The sequence below is a fragment of the Lampris incognitus genome, chromosome 2, assembly GCF_029633865.1.
Source record: "Lampris incognitus isolate fLamInc1 chromosome 2, fLamInc1.hap2, whole genome shotgun sequence".
In the NCBI taxonomy this organism is placed as follows: domain Eukaryota; kingdom Metazoa; phylum Chordata; class Actinopteri; order Lampriformes; family Lampridae; genus Lampris; species Lampris incognitus.
The window spans coordinates 6,020,563-6,044,976 of record NC_079212.1 but is presented as its reverse complement, the minus strand read 5'-3'; the positions used below and the strand labels follow the sequence as shown (position 1 = coordinate 6,044,976).

General features: G+C 47.7%; 1 protein-coding gene across 1 annotated transcript; it reads left to right on the top strand.

The window, feature by feature from the left end:
• Positions 1 to 2,958: 2,958 nt before the first annotated feature.
• On the top strand, positions 2,959 to 24,082 carry kdm5bb (lysine (K)-specific demethylase 5Bb). The gene is made up of 28 exons (XM_056275060.1): positions 2,959 to 3,360; positions 5,142 to 5,219; positions 5,733 to 5,855; positions 5,966 to 6,133; positions 7,644 to 7,700; positions 11,134 to 11,271; positions 11,459 to 11,552; positions 11,732 to 11,850; positions 12,096 to 12,254; positions 12,476 to 12,595; positions 12,686 to 12,844; positions 13,910 to 14,091; positions 14,272 to 14,434; positions 15,040 to 15,159; positions 15,277 to 15,471; positions 16,520 to 16,701; positions 16,910 to 17,034; positions 17,192 to 17,342; positions 17,495 to 17,609; positions 17,812 to 18,167; positions 19,147 to 19,285; positions 19,503 to 19,682; positions 19,822 to 19,983; positions 20,145 to 20,630; positions 20,776 to 20,860; positions 21,001 to 21,209; positions 21,290 to 21,559; positions 22,676 to 24,082. The coding sequence occupies exons 1-28, from the start codon at positions 3,208 to 3,210 to the stop codon at positions 22,811 to 22,813; spliced, it is 4,626 nt and encodes a 1,541-aa protein (XP_056131035.1). The 5' UTR covers positions 2,959 to 3,207; the 3' UTR covers positions 22,814 to 24,082.
• The last annotated feature ends 332 nt before the right edge of the window (positions 24,083 to 24,414 follow it).

Genomic DNA, 24,414 nt, shown 5'->3' with positions numbered 1-24,414 from the left:
CTGCCCTGTCTCGGAACCAAATAGGAATTACATCCATTCATTATCCAAACCACTTATCCTGCTCTCAGGGTCGCGGGGTCGCCGGAGTCTATCCCAGCAGTCATTGGGCGGCAGGCGGGGAGACACCCTGGACAGGCCGCCAGACCATCACACAGGGCCCAGACATTCATACCTAGGGACAATTTAGTACGGTGATTCACCTGACCTACATGTCTTTGGACTGTGGCAGGAAACCAGACCCCCCGGAGGAAACCCACACAGACACGGGGAGAACATGCAAACTCCACACAGAGGACGACCCCCAAGGTTGGACTACCCCGGGGCTCGAACCCAGGACCTTCTTGCTGTGAGAAGACCGTGCTAACCACTGCACCACCGCCCACACTAGACTTTATAGTCTTTACTAAAACCTGTAACTTAGTGGAAGGATCACAAAATCACAGATATTCAGGCCTAAAACCATCATATGGTAGGGACTATGAGCTTATTTTGTTCCTACGGCAACCGCTGCCTGGTTTCACTAAATATTACTTTATTTTTTTGAACCTTTTGGTTTTATTTGGGGGTTGGGGGTGGTAGTTTGAACAACAATCGTTGACATATTGAGATTTGAAATGGAGAAAACATGAATCCTCGTAGTTTTCATTCATCCATCCATTATCCAAACTGCTTCTCCTGCTCTCAGGGTGGCGGGGGTGCTGGAGCCTATCCCAGCAGCCACTGGGCGGCAGGCGGGGAGACACCCCGGACAGGCCGCCAGGCCATCACAACATCCTCATATTTGATTGAAGTAAATGCTAACTAAATGTTAACATTTAAACGTTAATACTAATGTAAACTCCTAAGTCTGACCCTTTAGTCGAGCGGTTAGTGACGTCGCCTTGTGGTGCAGTACACCATGTATCGAATCCCGCACCGGGCAAGAAAATAACCAGTTACACTAACAGTTTTTGATTGGCAGCCAATAAAAAGGTTATTACAAAACAAAGGGCTACCCCCCCCCCCCAACACCAACACCAACACAGGGGCTAGAAATCGTCAAGGGAGTTGGACAAAAGCGGTGTATGATTTTTAACCTAAAGATCCAGACTCCAGAGAGTAAGGGGCATAGGCGTTTCTAGCCCATTTTTGGGGGTGCTGCAGCACCCCTAAATTGAACCCCAGCACCCCTAAAATTGAAGATATATGTTATTTTCTACTGTATGCCCATGTTTAATAAGCTGAAGAAACGTCAAAACCATATCCGGTATATGGTTTAAACGTAATATTTTAACAACAAAAATACAGCACCCCCCACGCTTCGAAAATGGTTTGATCCACCTCCCCCAAATGTATCTTGCCTGGCCGGCCAGCACTCTGGGTGCTCAGCACCCCTAAAGCTCTGATCCTAGAATCGCCCCTGCCATAGGCGTTTCTAGCCCATTTTTGGGGGTGCTGCGGCACCCCTAAATTGAACCCCAGCACCCCTAAAATTGAAGAGATTTTTTATTTTCTACTGTATGCCCATGTTTAATAAGCTGAAGAAATGTCAAAACCATATCCGGTATATGGTTTAAACGTAATATTTTAACAACAAAAATACAGCACCCCCCCCATGCTTCGAAAATGGTTGGATCCACCCCCCCAAATGTATCTTGCCTGGCCGGCCAGCACTCTGGGTGCTCAGCACCCCTAAAGCTCTGGTCCTAGACTCGCCCCTGGTGAGGGGCCACCTCTGTTGGAGACAACGGGTCACTTCCTGCTGGCCTTCCACTGGAGACGCCGAGCTGCCTGTTGACCCTTACACGACTTGCCCACAACTCTGGCGTCGTTCGGTGTGTGGTCGCGTCGCGCAGGTTGCTCAACCCGCGCTGATAACAACGCCAGCTCGTGTCATGGCTGCACGCCCTCCTCCTCCTCCTCCTCCTCCTCCTCCTCCAGCCACGTTACTGATGGAGAGGTGGTCGGCGTTATAAAACCTTTATTACGGCATCAGCCAATCAGATGGCCCGCACCGGTTATTTAAAGAACGAGTCCCGGCGGCCGCGAAGGTGTCACCTGAAGATATCCTTCCGCGCAAGTGTAAACACAAGATGGGTTACAAAGAAGAGCAGGCGTTATAGCGACTAGTTCATTAGCGAACAACCGCGTTATAACCGCAAAAACACGGCGCTATCCCGCACCCCCCCCCACACACGCTACCCCCATAGGGATGCTGGCACAACGGGCAGATGTCCTGCCTCCATGGAGCAGCACTTTGTTTTAGACTTGAATGAAGTGTCCCAGACATACGTCCGTGGCTCGTAAAGCGACATACTGGGTGAAAACCCTACGTCGGCTTATAACCGCGGGCGCGGGTCGACATTACTGCCGCGCATCGACGTTATCCCCGAAGTTCTGCAGGCAAGAGAACTTGCATCGGGGAGGGGGGGGGGGACGTGTATTTGTGCGAAAGCCTGTAAACATGTTGCATCGGTATCGGGTTTCTTTCCCATTTCCCGTTTTTCTGCAGAAAGCGTGCTCCATGTCACAGTGCGCGGACGACACCGTGCGTTACACGGCAGCCCGGGGTTGCCCTGCGTCCTCCGCCGTTAAGCTCACCCCATTGCGCACCGACGCGCCGGTCGGCTATGCAATCATATATAGATGATATGGATATATATACATATACATATATGTATCAACACTGAGACGTGGGACAGATGCTTTATCCTGAGCACCTTGTCCCAAGTGCCCCGACTCTTCACAAAAAAGATGTCCGAGACGCTAAAACGCATGCGCGCACACACACACACACACACACACACAAAATAATTAAAAATCATAAAAATCATCGGATAGTCAAAAAGCGCGTTCGGCCATTTGCGAACAGAATCGTGCGTTGGACGTCGCGGGGGGGGGGAGGAGGCGACGGCGACGCACAAACTAGTCGGGTCTCTATTTCTTCGAGCGGACGCGCTCGCTGCCTTGGAACGTTCGCCTCGCTTGCGCGCGTGGATGCGCGCGCGAGTGCGCGAGCGTGTGTGTGTGTGCGTGTGCGTGTGTGTGTGTAAGCCGCTTGTCGTGTTGATGTCGACTGACTCCCAGCGACGGAGACGAAAACACAGATCGGACGGCGAGCGAAGAAATAACCGCGGCCGTCATCGGGACAACGTTCTGCCTCCTCCTCCCCCCCCCCCCACCTCCGTCGTCGTCCGCGCTTGCTAAGTGAAGGTCGGTCCGGCGACGATGACCCAGCCTCGGCCGGACGAGTTCGAGCCGCCCCCGGAGTGCCCCGTCTTCGAGCCCAGCTGGGAAGAATTCGGCGATCCTTTCGCTTTCATCAACAAGATCCGCCCGATCGCCGAGAGGACCGGCATTTGCAAAGTCCGCCCGCCGCCGGTGAGTGTTCGACGACGTGGACCCCGTCGGGGGGTCCGCTGGACGCCGACGCGTTTCTGGGCACAAGGGGAGAAAAAGCCCCCCCCCCCGGGTTTTGGACCACGGGGGGAAAGATGGACCGAGCGCGACGGGGTTTAAATGGACTCTCCAATATGGCGGCGTCGAGGCTGCGCCGAGAGTCTTTTGTGTTGCCAGCTCGGAATTCGCCCGGGTGTCGGTTCGCCGCCGCCGCCGCGTCTTGTTTCGGGGTTTTTTGTTTTTTTGGGGGGGGGGCGAGTCTCGGAGCCTCGTCGACGCGGCGGACGTCCCGAAGTGGGGACGTTGTTGCGGCGGCGACGTGTGTCAACAAAGCTCCCGGGGGCAGCTCGCCGAGCCCCGGCTGGCCAGCCAGCTAGCTAGCTAGCTAGCATGCTAACGCTAGCTAGCTGGCTGGCTGGCTAGCAACCTGTCATACAACGACACGGTCTGCGATGCGGAAGCCATTCGATTTGCATAGAATAGGATCGTAATCTTGCACTATGAGATATTTGCACTATAGTTATAATATCTATACGGTATGTTGCACAATTCTTCCAGTGTGTTTGCAAGTGCCGTGCAATAGCAGATATTTACGGCGACGGGATAATATTGTAAAACATTTTTTTTGTTTGTTATAACGACGTTAGATTATGGCTGCAACGTGTTAGCCCAACTGTGTGCTAACAGTTTCTTATTCTTGATTTATTGTCTGCGCCCCATCCCCCCATCATCCCCCCCATCCCCCCCACCTGAAAGCAAGCGTGCAGCTGTTAGATATTATTTGTTGAAGAGCATCATGATAATATTGAGTCAGAGATTAATGACCCTCCATTGTGTGAGCCAACGAACCCAAGTCAACTGTTGCTTCTTCATAAACGGGCAGCGTCCACTCTCTCTTTATTTACTCATTTGATTTGTGCCATTCCACCAACTTGGTGTCCCAACTGCTGCTCGGTTGGTCTCATGTTGGGAGCTGCAAACCTGTGCTGCTCATTACACAAGCCACTGCTGTGGAATAGCTGTTGGAGCTTTCCAAGTTCTGCTTCACGTTGTCACCTTCCCCGATACTGCAGGGGTAACAGCTTCTTGTTGCACTTGCGTCCAACTTTCTTGCATATGATCCACCTTCTAGTCATCTTGATGTCTCAGGCCCCTGGTAGGGTGTTGTCCTCCATGTTGGCTTTGTGGCAAGCTAGGCTGTTGAGTGAGTGTTCCATCTGGCCATTTTGTGTGTCAGTGGGGGGAGGTTGGCTTGTGAGTTTAAACAAAAAACTTGGCCCTCTCTTTGCGTGATGGTGCATTGCCATCACAAAAGCTAGTCTGTTTGGGAAATTGCAACCTCAAAATTGAATTGCATTTCGGGTTTTATCTGAAAAGAAAGGTCCCCTCTATCCTTTTAGGTTAAGTGTGCCCACTTTTCTTCCCGGCCTAATTTTTTAACTTGATCGTAAAATCATATCTTCAAGCAATTAGTAACATGGTGTGTCTTTCAGCTGTTTTTTTCTTTACTCTAGTCTCCCATTTTAAGTGTTTCCTCAGTGTGTAATTTGCTGGATATGGTGCCATGCTTTGTGACGTTTCTGTGTTGACACTTATTTTGCTGAAATGGACAGTCTGAATTGTCTCCTGTGTTTGTTATCATTGCAAAATAAAACAATTTGAATTTGATAATCTGATGTCAATGTAAAAACGAATGAGAGTACATGCTGTGTTGGCCTTTGTGTTTCATTTTGTCGCTAAATGATATTTCTGTGTCTGCTCAGGGGTGGCAGCCACCATTTGCTTGTGATGTTGATAGACTTCACTTTGTTCCTCGGATCCAGAGGCTCAATGAGCTGGAGGTAAATTTAGCTATATTTGTTTTTTACTTTGTGTTCATTCAAAAATGAAAATGTGATGCTGTTCATGTGTGTGACGTAACACCTAAATTATACAAAATAGCTTGTTGTTATCTCATTGGGACATTAATGTTGGTGGTTTGAACCATTTCATTATGACGAAACAGAGACAACTAAGCTATTACTTACTTGCAATATTATTTTCAAGCAAGGGACAAACTCTTGATTTTCTTTTTTATTTCAGCAAAATGTGGGCTTTGTTTTCATAAATGCGTATGCATATTTAAAATGTAAGCTATCTAACATTTGTTAAGCAATGGCATGCGCATGCACACGTCACCAGATGCTAAAACACCTGCACCCAGCCAGTTCAGAGTGAGTCAGTTTGCTATTACGCAGGAACAGCTCAGCAATCACGAGTCAGGTCGAGGCAGGCCAACTGGTAACCGCCATGATTTTTTGGTGTAGAATCTCCCTAATGTCTGTTGTCTTTTTAATATACTTCTCTTTTTCCAGGCACAGACCAGAGTCAAGCTTAATTTCTTGGACCAAATTGCCAAATTTTGGGATTTGCAGGGCTGTAGTCTGAAAATTCCTCACGTGGAAAGGAAAATTTTGGATTTATATAAACTAAACAAGGTTGGGTTTTTTTTTTAATCCAATTTGGCACTGCATTATGTTGCTATAGATTAAAACTGCACTGAACAACGTGCATCATTAATATAACTTAACCAAAAATTTTGTTTCAGCTGGTAACAGATGAGGGTGGATTTGATATTGTCTGTCGGGAGAGGCGATGGACCAAGATTGCACTACAAATGGGCTTTGCCCCTGGCAAGGCTGTTGGCTCGCACCTGCGGGCGCATTACGAGAAACTCCTCTATCCCTACAGTCTCTTTCAGAGGGGAGCAAACTTGGTGAGTCAGAAAGATCCATCAGTGTGTCAGTATGGTCTGTGCATGATAGACTATCCAGAGAACTGGTCTTAGTTCTAGATGGGTGGTTCATCTGTGTGGGAAAGGTTTAATGGGGCTATGTGTAAATTCTACCTGAGTGCTACCTCCGTCATTCAGCAATGTGAATGACACCAAGTCAAAATAGAAAAGTAAATTCAAATAGAAAGGTACCAGATACACAGTAAGTCCATGTACGTCTGCCATTTCTGAATTCCTTCAGTCATTCTCAGTTAGCGTTCATCACCGCATAGTCCCCTGTGGACTGGAAGCCAATTCAAGTCTTTGGGTGACTTTGTGTCAGAAAACAACAAAAATACACAGCCAGGGCATCCAGGTAGCATGGTGGTCTATTCCGTTGCCTACCAACACGGGGATCGTGGGATCGAATCCCCGTGTTACCTCCAGCTTGGTCGGGCGTCCCTACAGACACAATTGGCCATGTCTGCGGGTGGGAAGCCGGATGTGGGTGTGCCCTGGTTGCTGCACTAGCGCCTCCTCGGGTTGGTCGGGGCGTCTGTTCGGGAGGTGGGGGGAATAGTGTGATCCTCCCACGCGCTGCGTTCCCCTGGTGAAACTCCTTACTGTCAGGTGAAAAGAAGCGGCTGGCGACTCCACGTTTAACAGAGGAGGCATGCGGTAGTTTGCAGCACCTCCCGGGATCGGCAAAGGAGGTTGAGCAGCGACCGGAAGAGGAGTGTAATTGGCCAGATGCAATTGGAGTGGGAGATCCAAACAAAAACCAACAAAAATACACAGCCAGCCCAGGCTCAGTGGTTTTGAATGCTGAAATCTGGGGAGTGGGTGTGTGTGAGTTGCCTTGGTGTGAGTTACTTTGTTTCGGTCAGTACCACTCAGCAACACGTAATGATGTTTACTCCTCATCATTTTAGGTTTCAGGAAAGCCTAAACATCACACATAGCCCCTGTAAATAACATCTAACCATACAGCTATTTGCAACCCATTTTACAGCACAGTAACAATTTGAAGCTCAAATGTGCAGTTGTAAAGCATTTTTCTTTCTTTTTGAACATTTGACCACTAGCACCAAGACCAAGTGAAATATTTGGCAGTGGGAGTCGGTCATTTTAGGGGAACTAGATGGCACCAAGACATTAAGAGTTGCAAATGATGGGAATGAAAGCAATGTGTGGATGAAGGGTGTGCTGAATGTGCATGAACAATGTTAAACAGTACGTTATTTATCGTGTGATTCTCTAGAAATGATGAAATGGGTTCCATGATAACTGCTAACTGCATTACTCTGAAGGTGATAAGTTTGTTTTTGACTAATATGTTGAGTTTTTGTTTAACATCTGGTGTCTGGTCAAGATCTAATAGCAGTTCACACCTTTATATTGAGAAACATGTAAAAAAAAAGAAGCTTAACCAGGGAGACTGGATTGGTACTGCGTGACCTCGATAACGGGTCACTTTAAATTGTTTAACTACCTCGACTCTCTCTTGCCCCAGGCACAAGAGCCGGCTTCCAAACTGATGCGTTTGGAGACTGATCCTGAACATGAAAAGGTATGTTTCTGTAATAGTTAAGAAGCCGTCAGGTCTCCTGATCCGCAGGTTGCATGTTTAAATCGAGCTGGGCAGTATATTGTCAGATGATTTTTGCAGCAAATATTGACATTTATATGGTACGATGAATCTATTACATTGTGCGTTTATGTTTTCCAAGACAAAGATGTTGGTTTTTGCCTGTGACTTCCTGGCATTGGCAGGATTATTTTCTTGCAACAAATGGATTGCACCATATTCCCTGTTAAAGCTAAGGCCCATCCACAGTTAACTGTGTCCTAAGCACAAATGATTTCATGCATGCTCAGAAATTCAATTCAGGTAAGGAAATGCCAGAAATCAAAGAAAGAAGGTTGAATCAGTTCATCTGGACACAACGTTTACTGAGAGAAACGTCTCATAACTCATGTAAGTGACCTCTTCAGTCTCAACTGACTGCAGGTGTCCCCACCCTTATCAACAATACACTGGCATAACGACCAAAAACGGAATGTTTGCAATCACAGCATTGTAAGATGGCGACAGATGTACTCTTACCCCCCCCCCCGGTTCAGGGGTGGTCGTTCCCTCTTCACATACATGGCCTCTTTGACTCCCCGTTCAAACCAGCGTTCCTCCCTATCAAGGATGTGCACATCCACATCCTTGAAAGAGTGGCCACTGGCCTGTAGGTGGTGTAGACTGCGGAGTCCTGGTCTGACGCGTTAGCGCTCCTGTGGTGTGCCATCCTCTTGGCCAGCATGTGTTGGTTTCCCTCGATGTAACAGTCATGGCAATCCTCCCTGCACTTAACTGTATTGCTGTTTGTGCCAGGAGACCCGATCCTTGGGGTTGACCAATTTCTGGCGCAATGAGTTTTGGGGTTTAAAAGCAGTTGAGTTTGTTTGGAAATGTTTGAAAAATACATAACTCAACTGTTCCGCCACTCCCGCCACATATACAAGTGTGGTTATCCTAACTGGCTGTTTGTCAAAGCCAGGAAGACGCCCAAACGGTTCACCAGCCGATCGAAGAGAGCAGGACAACAGCTGTCTAAGCGTAAACCAGTGGCGGGAGTGTCGGAACAGTACACGTGGCCACTGTAACTCTAGTTAATGCTCACGGCAATTTGCATATGAACCTGATCGTTGTTTTCAGTCGTTATGCCACTGTATCGTTTATCAGGGTGGGGATAAGAGGTCACTTAGATGAGCGAGGACATCCATCCATTCATTATCCGAACCGCTTATCCCGCTCTCAGGGTCGTGGGGATGCTGGAGCCTATCCCAGCAGTCATTGGGCGGCAGGCGGGGAGACACCCTGGACAGGCCGCCAGGCCATCACATAGGGCCCACACACAAACACATTCACGCCTAGGGACAATTTAGTACGGCCAATTCACCTGACCTACATGTCTTTGGACTGTGGGAGGAAACCGGAGCCCCCGGAGGAAACCCACACAGACACGGGGAGAACATGCAAACTCCACACAGAGGACGACCCGGGACGACCCCCAAAGTTGGGCTACCCCGGGGCTCGAACCCAGGACCTTCTTTCTGTGAGGCGACCACGCTAACCACCATGCCGCTGAGTGAGGAAATGTTTCAATGTTCACCGTTGTGTCCAGATGAACTGATTCAACTTTCTTCCTTTGGTTGTCTTCCTGGATTATTGAGCATGTATAAAGTCGAGCTCACAGAAAGGTGAGTCAGTTCATCTGGACACAACATTTAATGGGAGAAACATTTCATCACTCATCTAAATGACTTCTTCAGTCTCAACTGACTTCAGGTAGCCCCACCCTTATAAACAGCATAACCAACGATCGGTTTCATATGCATATTGCCGTGACCATTAACCAGCGTTACAATGGCCATGTGTACTGGGGAAGGATTGGATTGGGGAATAGTTGCAATCACAGCATTGTAAGATGGCGACAGATATACTTGTGTGTTCAAACCAGCATTCCTCCCTATCAAGGATGTGCACATCCTCATCCTTGAAAGAGTGGCTGCTGGCCTGTAGATGAGTGTAGACTGTGGAGTCCTGGCCTGACGTGTTAGCTCTTCTGTGTTGTGCCATCCTCTTGACCATCCTGGCTTTGACAAAACTGAGCGTTTGTCAAAGCCAGGAAGACCCCTAAACGGTGTACCAGCTGATCGAAGAGAGAAGGACAACAGCTGTCTAAGCATTAACCAGCGGGGTTTCCGTATGTGGTGGGAGTGTCGGAACAGTTGAGACGTGTATTTTCCAGCCGCGTCTCGGTTGCTTTCAAACCCCAAAACGCGCTGCGCCAGAAATTGGTCCACCCAAAGGATCGGGTCCCCCAGCACAAACAGAGCGCTAGTAAGTGCCGGGAGGATTGTAGCGACTTGTACATCAGGGAAACCAAACAGACGCTGGCCAAGAGGATGGCGCAACACAGCAGAGCTGACACGTCAGGCCAGGACGCTGCAGTCTACACCCATCTACAGGCCAGTCGCCACTCGTTCAAGGATGAGGATGTGCACATCCTTGACAGGAAGGAACGCTGGTTACGGCAATTTGCATGTGAAACCGATCGTTAGTTGGGGTCGTTATGCAGCTATGCCGTTTGTAAGGGTGGGGGTACCTGCATTCAGTTGAGACTGAAGAGGTCACCTAGATGAGTGATGACACCTTTCTCCCAGTGAAAGTTGTGTCCAGATGAACTGATTCAACTTTTTCTGTGATCTAGACACAAATGAGCAGCGGAGTGACATCATCAGTGCGATTAAAAAAAACCATTTCAAATATTGGAGTATTGTTGTCTGTTTACACTGCTCAGCACATCGGACTTTCTTAAGCAGTACAGAAATTTAATAAACGGCTAACTTAAATGTAACCTGTTGTGTTTCTGGGGAGGGATTTTTTTTGGGGGGGGGGGTATTTGGGCCAACATACCTTGTATCTGTCCATCCTCTGATCTGGCATGTTCCCTTTCTTTACCAATTTAACAAGGTGACAGAGCTAAGCGCTTTGCTTGTTGACCCCTTTTTTCTCGGTTTATTCACGTAAAATCTTAATAAACGCTGTTCTGATGAAACTCTATCCATGCACGTCGATGATTCTGTCCATCTGTGCTCTTGACAGCGAACCAGAGACGCCACTGTGCTGCGTAGCTCCTGTCACATGCTCACAGTATCTTTCCTTCTCTGTTAAAATCAAACAGGTCATCCCTTGTAAACTGAAATAATACTGTAGAGACGTAAAGCACTGTTGCTTTAGGCTGTATGCTCACATTTACTTCTGTACAGTCTTCTGTCGGTTCTAACCCCCCCCCCCCCAGATTTCATGATATAACTGACATGTTGCAACCCTGTTCTGCAGTTCAGCATGCAAATACTTCCAGTTATACTCTTTGTTATATTCTCTGTACGAGCCTGGCAGCAGTTGTCCTGCCTGACATGGATTCTGTGGCTCCTGTTCCTTCCAGTGTGTCCAGAAACCAGCACTGCTAGAGGACGGCACAGACTCCAAGGAGTACAAGCCCCATGACCTGGCCCAGAGACAGCTCGCTCAGCCGTCCGAGACCTGCCCCAACGCCCGCAGAGCCAAGCGCCTGAAGTCCGAGGTGGGTATTCTCAAACACGTACGGTCACAATTCTTTATGTATCGCCTATTTTTATTTCAGCGTTGTGTAATCTGTGTCCCGGAAACTGAAAGGTGTATAAAGACGTGTGAATGTTTAGTTTATTTCACCATGTTTACCCACGTAGTTTGACTTCACGGCTGCTGTTCCCCTTGTGTTGTTCTTGTAGTCTGTTTGTGTGAAGACGGAGACAGGCGAGCCCTGTGAGAACAGGCCTAACCTGAGGAGGAGGATGGGTTCCTTTGTTGCCAAGCCGGAACCCGGTGAGACTCGACATGTTACACAACGCTCGCTCACCTCAAACCGAAAATGTCAAGAGCAGTAACCCCCCCCCCCCAATACTGGCTACACTTGGGCTTGCTAAAGTAGACCACAGCATGTTTATACATTAATGTGAAGAGATTTCTCTTTTCTGATGTCCGTTGTTCCTGTTGACCTGCAGAAAAAGAGATTCCCATTCCAGTGAAACAAGAACCAGCAGAGGTTAAGGAGCCGGTGATCGAAGCTGACAAAATCAAATCGCGCTACAAGAAAAACTTGCCTCCAGTCCTTCTGAATCCGGTGTGTACAGATATTTCTAATCCACTTCTTGGACTGGAGACGTGTTTATGTGAAGGAACATTTCATGGTTTAACAGCTTATGACCATAGCCTGTTCATTGTAGTTCACTATTAGAGGCCCTCACCAATCCAAGATCAGAAAAATGTAATGTTCTTATTTCCTTTTGTGCGCGTGATTATTTTGTATGTGGCAGACTTGTTTCTCTGTGAGACACGTTGATTAGAAAACATCCCCCTGTTGTTTAGGTGGACCTGGTTGTGTGTCTGGTGTGTGGCAGCGGGACTCAAGAGGATCGCCTGTTGTTATGTGATGGTTGCGATGACAGCTACCACACCTTCTGCCTCGTCCCTCCGCTCCACGACGTCCCCAAAGGAGACTGGAGGTGCCCCAAGTGTCTGACTCAGGTGAGAAGGAGAAGCAGTGCCTGTTCGCCTTGTCGCACATTTGCTCCTCACTAATGATCTCTGCGGTGTTCAGGGATGTGTGATACGGGGGGGAATTGCGCGTAAAATGTGTGTACATGCAAAAGCAGCTGTGAAAATATTCTGTGGGAGCAATTCAAAAGCTACAAATGACTTCATACATATTTGTTGAACACAAACCTTTTTTTTTATCTCGCCATCAGGAGTGCAGCAAACCTCAAGAGGCGTTTGGCTTTGAGCAGGCGTACAGAGACTATTCTTTGCGTGCGTTTGGGCAAATGGCTGATGCGTTCAAATCTGATTACTTCAACATGCCAGTTCACGTAAGTGGGGAGTGCTTCAAAGCCGTTTTTCTTTCTCTTTTGATGCGAGAAGTTTGAATTTCTAATGTTTTGCTGCTGTGTTTGTTACAGATGGTCCCCACGGAGCTGGTGGAAAAGGAGTTCTGGCGCCTGGTGGGAGCCATCGAGGAAGACGTTACTGTGGAATATGGAGCCGATATTGCCTCCAAGGAGTTTGGGAGTGGATTTCCCATTCGCAATGGAAAGTTTAAAGTTTGCCCTGCAGATGAGGTTAGCCACACGATATACATTCAGATATGATACACTGTTGAAATAAGGCGTCTTAAATCTGAGCTCTGTCTATAGAGTCACACACATGGCATCAAATGTTTTATTAAATGTAAAAGGAAGCTGCAGCCAAAGGGAAATGTGTCAATGGGATCTTTATTTATTTATATTTTGGGGGGGGGGGATTCCCCCCAATTGTATCCGGCCAATTATCCCACTCTTCCAAGCCGTCCTGGTCACTGCTCCACCCCCTCTGCCGATCCAGGGAGGGCTGCAGACTACCACATGCCTCCTCCGATACATGTGGAGTTGCCAGCTGCTTCTTTTCACCTGACAGTGAGGAGTTTCGCCAGGGGGACGTAGCGCGTGGGAGGATCACGCTATTCCTCCCAGTTCCCCCTCCACCCTGAACAGGCGCCCCGACCAGGACACATACCCACATCTGGCTTCCCACCCGCAGACAAGGCTGATTGTGTCTGTAGGGACGCCTGACCAAGCCGGAGGTAACACGGGGATTCAAACCGGCGATCTCATGTTGGTAGGCAACGGAATAGACCGCTACGGTACCCGGATGCCTGTCAATAGAAAAACTCTTATTATGAAATGAAAATAGTTTTATGACTAAAAACAAAGGGGGGGGGGTACAAAACCTTTTCTTTTAAAATCAAAAGAGAATTAAAAACAATCGCATCATCCATCCATCCATCCATTATCCAAGCCGCTTATCCCATTGGTGGTTGCGGGATACTGGAGCCTATCCCAGCAGTCATTGGGCGGCAGGCGGGGAGACACCCTAGACAGGCCACCAGGCCATCACAGCAATCACATCATAGTCATGATAATTATTAAATGATTTTCTTGAGAAGATGAGAAGTTCAATTACGTAATCATGATTTATCCGTTTGTTTACACATTTATACATTTATCATAATTTCATCAAGACTCCTCTATGTTTAATCATACTTCGCTCTCTGTTATTAGGCGACTTCAATTAAATGAAAAGTTAAAAGATGTGTTGCCCAGTATTACCCATTTAATTGATCAAGAGTTTCTGTCCCTCTCTTGCAGAAGTACCTCAAGTGTGGCTGGAACCTAAACAACATGGCAATGATGGACCCCTCTGTCCTGACCCACGTCACAGCTGATATCTGTGGAATGACGCTGCCGTGGCTGTACGTCGGCATGTGCTTCTCTTCCTTCTGTTGGCACATTGAGGACCACTGGAGCTACTCCATAAACTACCTGCACTGGTGCGTTTGCATATACTGTCGTTTGGTGTGAGCGCAATGCTCAAACACTTTTACCTTTTATTGCCATCAGCAGAGGATACTGGTGTGTCACAAAACAAGCAAACAAAAAACTTATTGTATTTGTGTCATTTTTTTTATGTTGTAAGGAAACACTGCACTGTTTTTCTTACTAATCACAAGGGGGGAACCCAAAACATGGTATGGAGCCCCTGGTTTTGCTGCGGAGCACCTTGAGAAAGTGATGAAGAAACTTGCGCCAGAGTTGTTTGAGTCCCAGCCTGACCTCCTCCACCAGCTAGTCACCATAATGAACCCCAACACCCTCATGGCCCATGGAGTCCCAGTAAGTATCCATTAACATTATGCAGCCTTGGGCGTCCAGGTGGCGTAGCGGTCTATTCCGTTACCTACCAACACAGGGATCGCTGGTTTCGAATCCCCGTGTTACCTCCGGCTTGGTCGGGCGTCCCTACAGACACAGTTGGCCGTGTCTGCGGGTGGGAAGCCAGATGTGGGTATGTGTCCTGGTCGCTGCACTACCGCCTCCTCTGGTTGGTCGGGGCACCTGTTCAGAGGGGAGGGGGAACTGGGGGGAATAGCGTGATCCTCCCACGCGCTACATCCCCCCGGTGAAACTCCTCACTGTCAGGTGAAAAGAAGCGGTTGGCGACTCCACATGTATGGGAGGAGGCATGTGGTAGTCTGCAGCCCTCCCCGGGATCAGCAGAGGGGCTGGAGCAGTGACCGGGACGGCTCGGAAGAGCGGGGTAATTGGACGGGTACAATTCGGGAGAAAAAGGGGGGACACATGTTGCCTTTTTATTCGTACGTTTCCCCCCCTCTCGCCTCACAGTCACACACTCTGGCAGTGACGGTGGGTATTCACGAAGAACTCTGAAATGTCTTTATGTCAGTAGGAAATTAACGGCGTTCATTTTGCTTCTTTAGATTTACAGAACAAACCAGTGTGCCGGGGAGTTTGTCGTCACTTTTCCAAGAGCCTACCACAGTGGCTTTAACCAGGGCTTCAACTTCGCTGAGGCTGTTAATTTTTGCACCGTGGATTGGGTAGGGTGTCTTTGGTATATCACCACATGTTTGATATTTTCTTGATTAGTGAAACTGCTGCTTATACGTACTGACAGAAAACTGACAGCCCATCACTTTTCCATTCTGTAACATCAGATGCCCCTGGGCAGGCAGTGTGTTGACCACTATCGTCTGCTGCACCGGTACAACGTCTTCTCCCATGATGAGATGGTCTGCAACATGGCCTCCAAAGCAGACAAACTTAATGTGGTCCTTGCATCAGCCGTCCACAAGGACATATCCATCATGATCAGAGAAGAGCAGGACCTAAGAGACAGAGTCAAGAAAATGGTATGGCACTTAGTATCATACGTTTTATAGTCTTTTAGTTTTCTGGTAAGAGTGATTCCGTGGTCAAGAGGTGTGCACGAAGTTCACCACACCAAATCTGGGCACTGTGACCTTGATTCACACACATTGCCTCAGACACTTTACTCATGCAGACTAATTGCATACTTGTACTTGTATTTGTATAGTAACTGCACATTGTACGTAGATATTCATCAAGATATTGTACCTTCCATATACTCCTTATTCTTATTTTATTGTTGTTGTTGTTCCAGTTCTCTTTTGCTGCACAGTTTCAGTTTGCCAAAAGATAATTTCACTGCTTATTGTACTTGTACATGAAGTATGTGACGAATTAACCTTTGAATCTTGAGTCACCGTATAGATTTCCCACTTCTTTTTTTTTTTTGTAGATTTCTACCCCTTTTTCTCCCCAAATGTATCCGGCCAATTACCCCACTCTTCCAAGCCGTCCCGGTCGCTGCTCCACCCCCTCTGCTGATCTGGGGAGGGCTGCAGACTACCACATGGCTCCTCCCATACATGTGGAGTTGCCAGCCGCTTCTTTTCACCTGACAGCGAGGAGTTTCACCAGGGGGACGTAGTACGTGGGAGGATCACGCTATTCCCCCCAGTTCCCCCTCCCCTCTGAACAGGCGCCCCGATCCACCAGAGGAGGCGCTAGTGCAGCGACCAGGACACATACCCACATCCAGCTTCCTGCCCGACCAAGCCGGAGGTAACACCGGGATTCGAACCGGCGAGCCCCGTGTTGGTAGGCAAACGGAATAGACCGCCACGCCACCCGGACGCCCCTCTCCCACTTCATTTCTAGCAAAAGTTCAGCAGCTAGTCACTTTCTCTCTGATTAGGCTTGTACAACATTGGCAGTCAGCATTTACTCGATGGTCAAAGTTTTTAGGTGTATTTGCTTGTTACTACTTGGTTCTTCTTCTGTAATGTCGTGCTTGTATCTTTAAAAAAAACAAAAACAAGTGCCTACGTTGAAGTTTTGGCTTTAAAGTCTAATGTTATGGTCTTATTCCCCAAGGGGGTGTTGCTTTGCAAGGAAGCAAAATATGATCACCTTCAGGACGACGAGAGACAATGTTGCAAGTGCAGGACCACCTGTTTCCTGTCTGCAATCACCTGTCCCTGCAGCCCAGGGGCACTGGTCTGTCTGCACCACATCAGCGACCTCTGCTCCTGCCCCTTCACCAATTACACACTGAAGTAAGTGTCCCGAGGGTCAAACTCCTCATGAAGCAGCCAAGGGTTTCCAACCCAGAGATCAGGGTGTGTATGATAATGATGGATGTGGAGGATATAGTATCTTATGAGACATATTTTTGTCTCTCTCTGTTGCCTTCCTGGATTGGATTCTGGTGTTCCGATCTAACCACTGTGCTCCATGTGATCTGTGTTATTTTTGTTTTTGCAGTTACAGATTTACACTGGATGACCTCTTCCCCATGATGAATGCTGTCAAGCAGCGAGCTGAACTGTATGACGAATGGGCTTCGCATGTGACACAGACGCTGGAGGCTAAACTCGAAAAGAAGAAAGGTCAGCGGCAAGCATCAAGCACCCGATAACTTAGGGCCTAGCCGTGGCATCGATTTGATGAACGTCGTGTCTACTGATGAGGCGTTTATTGATGAGGAGTTGAGTTTGGATGGTGAGTGTGTTTCTGTGTGAGCTTAACTTGGTGTTCTCCGCTCAGGTCTGGCAGTGTTCCGCACCCTCATTGCTGAGTCGGACTCCAAGGGGTTTCCCGACAACGACCTCCTGCGTCGGTTGCGTCTCATCACCCAGGATGCAGAAAAATGTTCCTCCGTAGCACAGCAGCTACTTAACGGCAAAAGGCAGACCAGGTACAATGCAAACACTCCACCACGCAGTCGGGTCATACTCCCTGTCACATGTTCACATATTCTCAGAGTATGTCAGTGGAATGATGTCAGTACATTCTGTTGTTATTGTTGCTGTTGTTTTAACACATTCTGATTGTTTTTTCCTTTATTAGGTATCAGTGTGGCAGTGGTAAATCCCAGAGCCAGCTGACTGTGGAGGAGCTGAGGTCATTTGTCAGGCAGCTTTACAACTTGCCTTGCAGTCTCACTCAAGCCCCCTTGTTAAAGGTCGGTTGACAGGGCCAGAACAGACCCAGTGATGTTGCGACGTTAAAAACAGTTTCAACCATATTGCATTTGGCGGTGGTGTGTGTTGCATGTTGCATGTGCGAACAGGGCAATAACAGCAACCTAATAATGGCATTCATGATCATTTGTTTTGGAAGCATTGCCATTCATTTTGACCCGTTATCTCAACATCTCGCCTCAGGAGCTTCTGAATCGCATTGAAGACTTCCAGCAGCATAGCGAAAAGGTCCTGACGGACGAAGTGCCAGGCGTCACCGAGATCCAGAGCCTGCTAGATGTCAGCTTTGACTTTGACGTGGAACTGCCCGAGCTGCCCCGCCTTAGGGTGAGGCTGGAGCAGGCGCGCTGGCTGGAGGGGGTACAGCAGGCCAGCGGGCAGCCCACCACCCTGTCTCTGGAGGCCATGAGGAGGCTCATTGACCAGGGGGTGGGCCTGGCCCCTCATCCATCGGTGGAGAAAGCCATGGCTTGCCTTCAGGAACTGCTCACCATGTCAGAGCACTGGGAGGACAAGGCGAGCACCCTCCTCAAAGCCAGGTGAGGGCGTCGCTGAGTGGTCTCCGCTGTCGTATGTTCAGGCATGGTATCTAAGCAATTCAGTGGTAAACACGCCTCCCAGATTTAGAAACAGAAACCGCAAAAGGTTGCCATTGCTCTCTTGTGTAGTAAATTCAAAGTGCATACTAATGAGAAACACACTTAAACAATGTTATCTGCTGATGTTCTGCCAAACAGAGATGGCGTTTTCTTTTTATCAGAGGTTTAATTATTTGTCCAAGTATTTGCTCTGATTGTTAGTGACTCATGTAGTGTTACGCCCATGCCCCTGATTTTGCTCTACTTTAATTACAGCTAGTGCAAAATGCTGCCGCTAGAATATTCCACAAGATCGACAAAAAGTGAGCATGCATATCTAGTTCTGCCCTCATTCCATTGGTACTCAGTGCTTCTCAATAACCGCTGTCACCAGCGCTCTCCGAAGGCTTTTACTGGCATGGCTCTCTGGAATGTGCATTTGTGTGCTCCATGTATCAAAGATTAACTCACTATTTTTATTTGAGAGAGGCCTTTCTTTTCTGCATCTTCCTAGAACGTAGCGGTCATTCTGTCGCCATGCTTAGGTTGCAGCAGCTTAGAGTTTGAGGTGTAAAGCTTTTGTAAAAATAGTTTAGGATGGCTTGATGCTGTGTTTGACATTATTTGAGACTGAGAATTTGAACGTGATATCACAGAGATGTGACGTCGTCACAAAACACCAAAGTTCTAAGCAGACAGCAGGGTTCTTCATTTGAAAATGAATAGCTAGAATGTGTACGAACTCATTTAAAAACCTCTTACGAAAAAAAGTCAAATGAAGGTGTTGCATAGAAGCGATCCTGAGAAAAAAGAACACTGTCATGATGTCAAGAGACTTTTTTTTTTTGCCTTCAGATTGATGGCCGTTAATTTGATGTTGTTGCAGATGTATACAGACAAGCTTGTCAACATAAAACATTCATATTTTACCCCTCAACAGACCGCCACACTCCATAGAGACTCTGAGTGCCACCGCTGAGAAGGCGTCCGCCATCCCTGCTTATCTCCCCAACTGTCTGCTGCTGAAGGACTCCGTCAGAAGAGCCAGAGAGTGGCTGCAGGAAGCCGAGCAGCTTCAGGTTTGGGCAAACTTGGCATGGGATATGATTTCTTCTGGTGTTGCACTACCGGGGAATAACATTTATTTTACACAACCTATTGCCATTTGACTGTTGTGCGAACAGTCCAACGGCAATAGAAAACAGGAAATGGTCTTCCCTGTTTTCAGAATAAATGATCTGTGAACGACTGTGAATTATTTTGGGATTCTAACTAACACAACTGGATGTCCTCCAGGCGGGAGATCATACACCCATGGTGGACAGCCTGTCTGACATGGTGCTACGAGGACAAGGCATCCAAGTACACCTGGAGCCCTTAGAGAGACTGGAGTCTCTAGTGGCAGAAGTGCAGGAATGGAAAGAATCCGCAGCCGCAGCGTTCCTGATGAAAAACTCTCCCTTTCCTTTACTGGAGGTAAACCCTCTTTGAGTAAAGATGAAACCTTAGCCACTGAGTTCCTCAACGTTGAGTTTAGTTGTTCTGCGCCCTGCCCACCCAGGTGTCAACTGTTGACAAACGCAGTTGTTTTGTTTTCATTTGGTTTTCTTCACAGGTCCTATGTCCAAGATATAAGGTCGGAAATTTAGGTTCTCCAAAGAGAAAGTCAAAGAAAGCAAAAGAATCACCTCAGAATAACAAGAAGAAAATGCCAAGCCTAAACAACGTCGGTGATTTGGAGAAGATGCTCTCAGAGACCAAGGATTCTACCTCTGCTGTAAGCGCGGGAACACCCTGCTTATTGTCGATAATGAAAGAGAAACAGGCCGGGGGGGGGGGGGGTTTATCAGTGCAATTGACTTGAATTATTAAACCTCTCAGCTCTTTCCTGTCACACTGCGCTGATGTCTGAAACACATTTGTGTTTTTATCCGCCAGATGGCCACTCTGGAGGAGCTGCACTTCAGGGAGATGGAGGCACTCGCCACTCTCCGGGCAGCTAACGAGTCAAAGCTCCTCCCGACAGCAGACTGCATGGACCTGAAGGTGTGCGTCTGTCAGAAGGCGCCCATGGGAGCCATGCTGCAGTGTGAGCTCTGCAGGGACGCGTTCCACAGCGTGTGCATCAGGGACCCGTCAGACACTCCCCTGGCCCAGCCGTGGCTATGTCCTCTTTGCCGGCGAGCTGAGAAGCCCCCCCTGAGCAAGGCTCATTCCCTGCTGGCGTCCCTGCAGCGCATGCACGTGCGCCTTCCCGAGGGCGAGGCATTGCACTATGCAGCCGAGAGGACAATCAAGTGGCAGCAGCGTGCGCAGAAGATTTTACACTCTTGCAACCTGCCAGAGATGCAGGACAGACCTGGAACTCCACCCACTCTCACCCGCTGGGCATCAGGAAGCCACACGGCTGACAGCGACGCTCAGGTCACGAATTACTTCCTTCAACTTGTGCCAGTTTTTGCAGCAGTCTGGTTGAAAACAGCCACACTTGCTTCAGTTCACAGTAAAAATGCAGAGGTTTAAAATGCTGAATAACCAGAGAGGTGTGTGTTTGCTGTTTTTCATACAGGCTCCTCATTTGACTCCAGAGTGGAATAGGACAAGCCATGCTCAGACTGTCTTTTATACAGAGCAGGGCTGCATACCCCTACAGGGTCAGTGTCACCTTATTCTAAACTAGAACAGCAACTGAGGAGCATGGTGTGATGGGATTTGAAAAATCCGTCAGTGTGACAGTTGACATCTGTGTACTGGATAATCGTTCATTTTTTTCCTCACTTGTCATCTGTTACAGGTTTGAGTAAGGAGCTTGAGGAGCTCATGGTGGAGGGCCTCCTACTACAGGTATCCCTCCCAGAGATCCAGAACCTCTACCATGTTTTGCTGAACAGACTCCGAACCCAACATGCGAAGGGATGCTTATTGCCCCCTCCAGATGACTCCACACACTGTGACATACGCACGCAGTGCAACTCTCAGGGAAAACACCAGCCACAGAAGGAGGTCAGTAAAGCCCAGCCACAGGCGGAGGGAATATTAGCTCCTGTTGTCAAACTGTGATGCGTATTTCTTTTCTTTGTCAGGACTTGGTAAGTGGAGCGAAGGAGGTTCCAAGCGGCCCGGAAAAGAAACCCAAGCGTCATCTGGAGAGGGGGAGTCCAGACGCTGAGCGTAGGGGGAAGATTAAAAAGCACTGTCACAAAAGGCAGAAGATGAATAAGGAGAGGAAAGTGGACCGCAGGGCAGCCTCCACCTCCTCCTCCCCCCGCTCAGACTTCTCCCAGTCGGATGACTCTGATGAGGAGATGGCCATGTGTCCGGCGGAGCGGTGCCAGCTACCAGAGGGAGATGAGGTGAGAGAAGCTGCTGCTATAATCATTATTTTCTCCCTTCCCTTAGGGCGGGGGTGACTTCAGTGGGAGAGTCTCATCAAAGAACGATTATGCAGACGAGATGCTAACTTGTCTGTGCAGATTTGACGCTGCTTCACCTTGCTAGCATGCCCCCTAAACTTGGGCTGTCACTCAAGGGGACTTAATAAAGAGTTAGCCCGAAAGACACCACCTTGCACATGACAGTGGAAACCGTGCTCGCATCCATCCCAGCCAGTATGATCACTATCAGCGGTCGATCACTTAAAACGAAGTCAGTTTTGTTATGTTTTGTTTTGATGACCATCTAAATTATGTGCGCGCTTCTTAAATAAATATAATTTAATGAAACGGACGATGCCTCTGTTTTACTGGCGCTACTTCACTGAAAGACAGTCACCTACTGTCAGCTGTTGTACTGTCACAACCTATCAGCTGTTTCATACAGGAACTTAAGAACAGACTACATGTAGCGGTTAGCAGTCTAGTCCGTTGCCTACCAACACGGGGATCGCTGGTTTGAATCCCCGTGTTACCTCCGGCTTGGTCGGGCGTCCCTACAGACACAATTGGCCGTGCCTGTGGGTGGGAAGCCGGATGTGGGTATGTGTCCTGGTCGCTGCACTAGCGCCTTCTCTGGTCGGTCGGGGCGCGTCTAAAGCCCATTTTTAATAACAGTCAGTCAAGACCTGAACATGAAAGTAAGCCTATGACACGTGAGGCTATCTGGTGGTTTTGGAAGTGGATTTTTGAGCGGAGTTGACACCGTTCCAAATCACGACAGCAGGCAAAAAAAAATTAACATTTTGATATTAGATTTCCTCAATTACCTTGGTTTTTGATAACCCTAACCCTTGACTTTCAATTTCCAGTGTATGAAAGACCCAGAACGATCGCTTTAAGTAGACTGTTTGTTTGACCACAACAGCCAGGTTACTCAGACGGCGTTAGTATAGGAAGGATTCTGTCCAGTAGTATGTCATCAGTATAAGTGGGGCCACTATAAGCGGTTCCTCTTTACTTCTTGTACTTTGTGCTGGACCCTGTTCCTTCTCGGTGAGGGTGTGGCTGACCCATGTGTGTGTCTCTGTCTCTCAGGTTGACTGGGTCCAGTGTGACGGCAGCTGTAACCAGTGGTTCCACCAGGTCTGCGTGGGGGTTACGGCAGAGCTGGCTGAGAAGGAGGACTACATTTGTGTCAGCTGTACAGTAAATGATGGACACGTCAGAAAGTGAGGAGGGGGGGGCGGAGGGAAAAAAATGGAGTGATTTTTTTTTCTTGAAGGAAGGCTGGAGAGGTCTGCCTGCCATCGGTCCGTTAGCAAGCCGCCAGTCTAGCTATGTCACTGACCCGTAATTGCCCCCGTCAGCCCCCCCGCCTCCTCCCGTCTGTCTGCCCCTTTTGTAACAACGGTGCTATTTTGTCTTTATTGACTTGTTGTCCAAAACTATACTGTTCGGTTATTTCTTTTTGTAATTTTACAAATATTATATATATATATATATATGATCTATTATTGTTATTAATATATTATTATTATCATCATTATATTATTATGGGATAGGCTCCAGCATCCCCGCGACCCTGAGCAGGATAAGCGGTTTGGATAATGGATGGATGGATGGATGGATATTATTATTATTATTATTATTAGTATTATCATTATTATGATCATATATTATTATTATTATTATTATTATTTCTTCCTATAATTTGTTTGTTGTTGTCAAAATGAAAACAAATTCAGGATGTGAATTGTGTTGCATGAGATTCCATTACATTGGTGCAAAGGAGTCTTAATATACACAGTGCGCCCTGTAAAGGTCAAGGGTTCGATACCGTTATCATGTAAAACTCCTTGCATGTAAAACCAGACACAAGGGAAGAAGAAGTAAAGGCTTTCACCCCCCCACCCACCCACCCCCTCCCATTTAAAAAAAAAAACAAGAATAATAATAATACAATTTTTTTTTTCCTTCGAAACCCAGTGTTTAGTACATGCCTCTTAATATAATTATTCCCATTTTTTGTAGAGTAGGTTTATTTATCTCAGCAATAACGTTTGTCTGACCTGACGGAAATGATCCGCGCTGAGCTGTGTTGCTGCTTTAGCGGTGGTGTGATGTACAGAACGCTTCGAGAGCAGACGGATCGCTCGCGAGCTGTGGTAGCAGACCGAAGGATGAAACTGCTGCCGTTCGCCGCCACGAGGTGCGGTTTGGCGTCGAGTAAAACGTGGGAGAGGTCGAGGGTTGGTTAAAATGGCGTTGCGGTTTATACTGTGGAATAAAAAAAACCCTTTTGTTCTACGAAGTCTCGTCCTTTGACTCGATCATGTGGAAAAGGAAGCGCTCGATATTCTTCGTAAACCCGACCCCTTGTCGCCTCCTCATTCACGTTCTTCATTTTCCCCAACGTTCCTCCTTCTTTTTTTTTTGTTTTCAGTCTGATTCTTATTTGAGGACGAAGTCCAAGCTTTTCATTTTAATAAATGATGTCGGTGAAACTCATTTAAATGTTTACTCTCTCATTTCAACCTGGACGGTTCCCTCCACTCCAAAATGGGTTGTGAGGAAGAAGCTAAGTTTGTCTTTTTTTATTATTATTTTTTTTAATTTAATTTTTGATACACAAGGTTATACATGCACACACACACACACACACACACACACACACATATATATATATATATATATATATATATATATATATATAATTTCACTTCCATGCATTATCATTAGTCCAATCTGCCAGGGCCTCCACCTTAACCTGCCACCCATGTGGCATCTCACCCGGCCCCTACTTCCCCTCTGGCAGGTGGTGGGCCCATGAGACG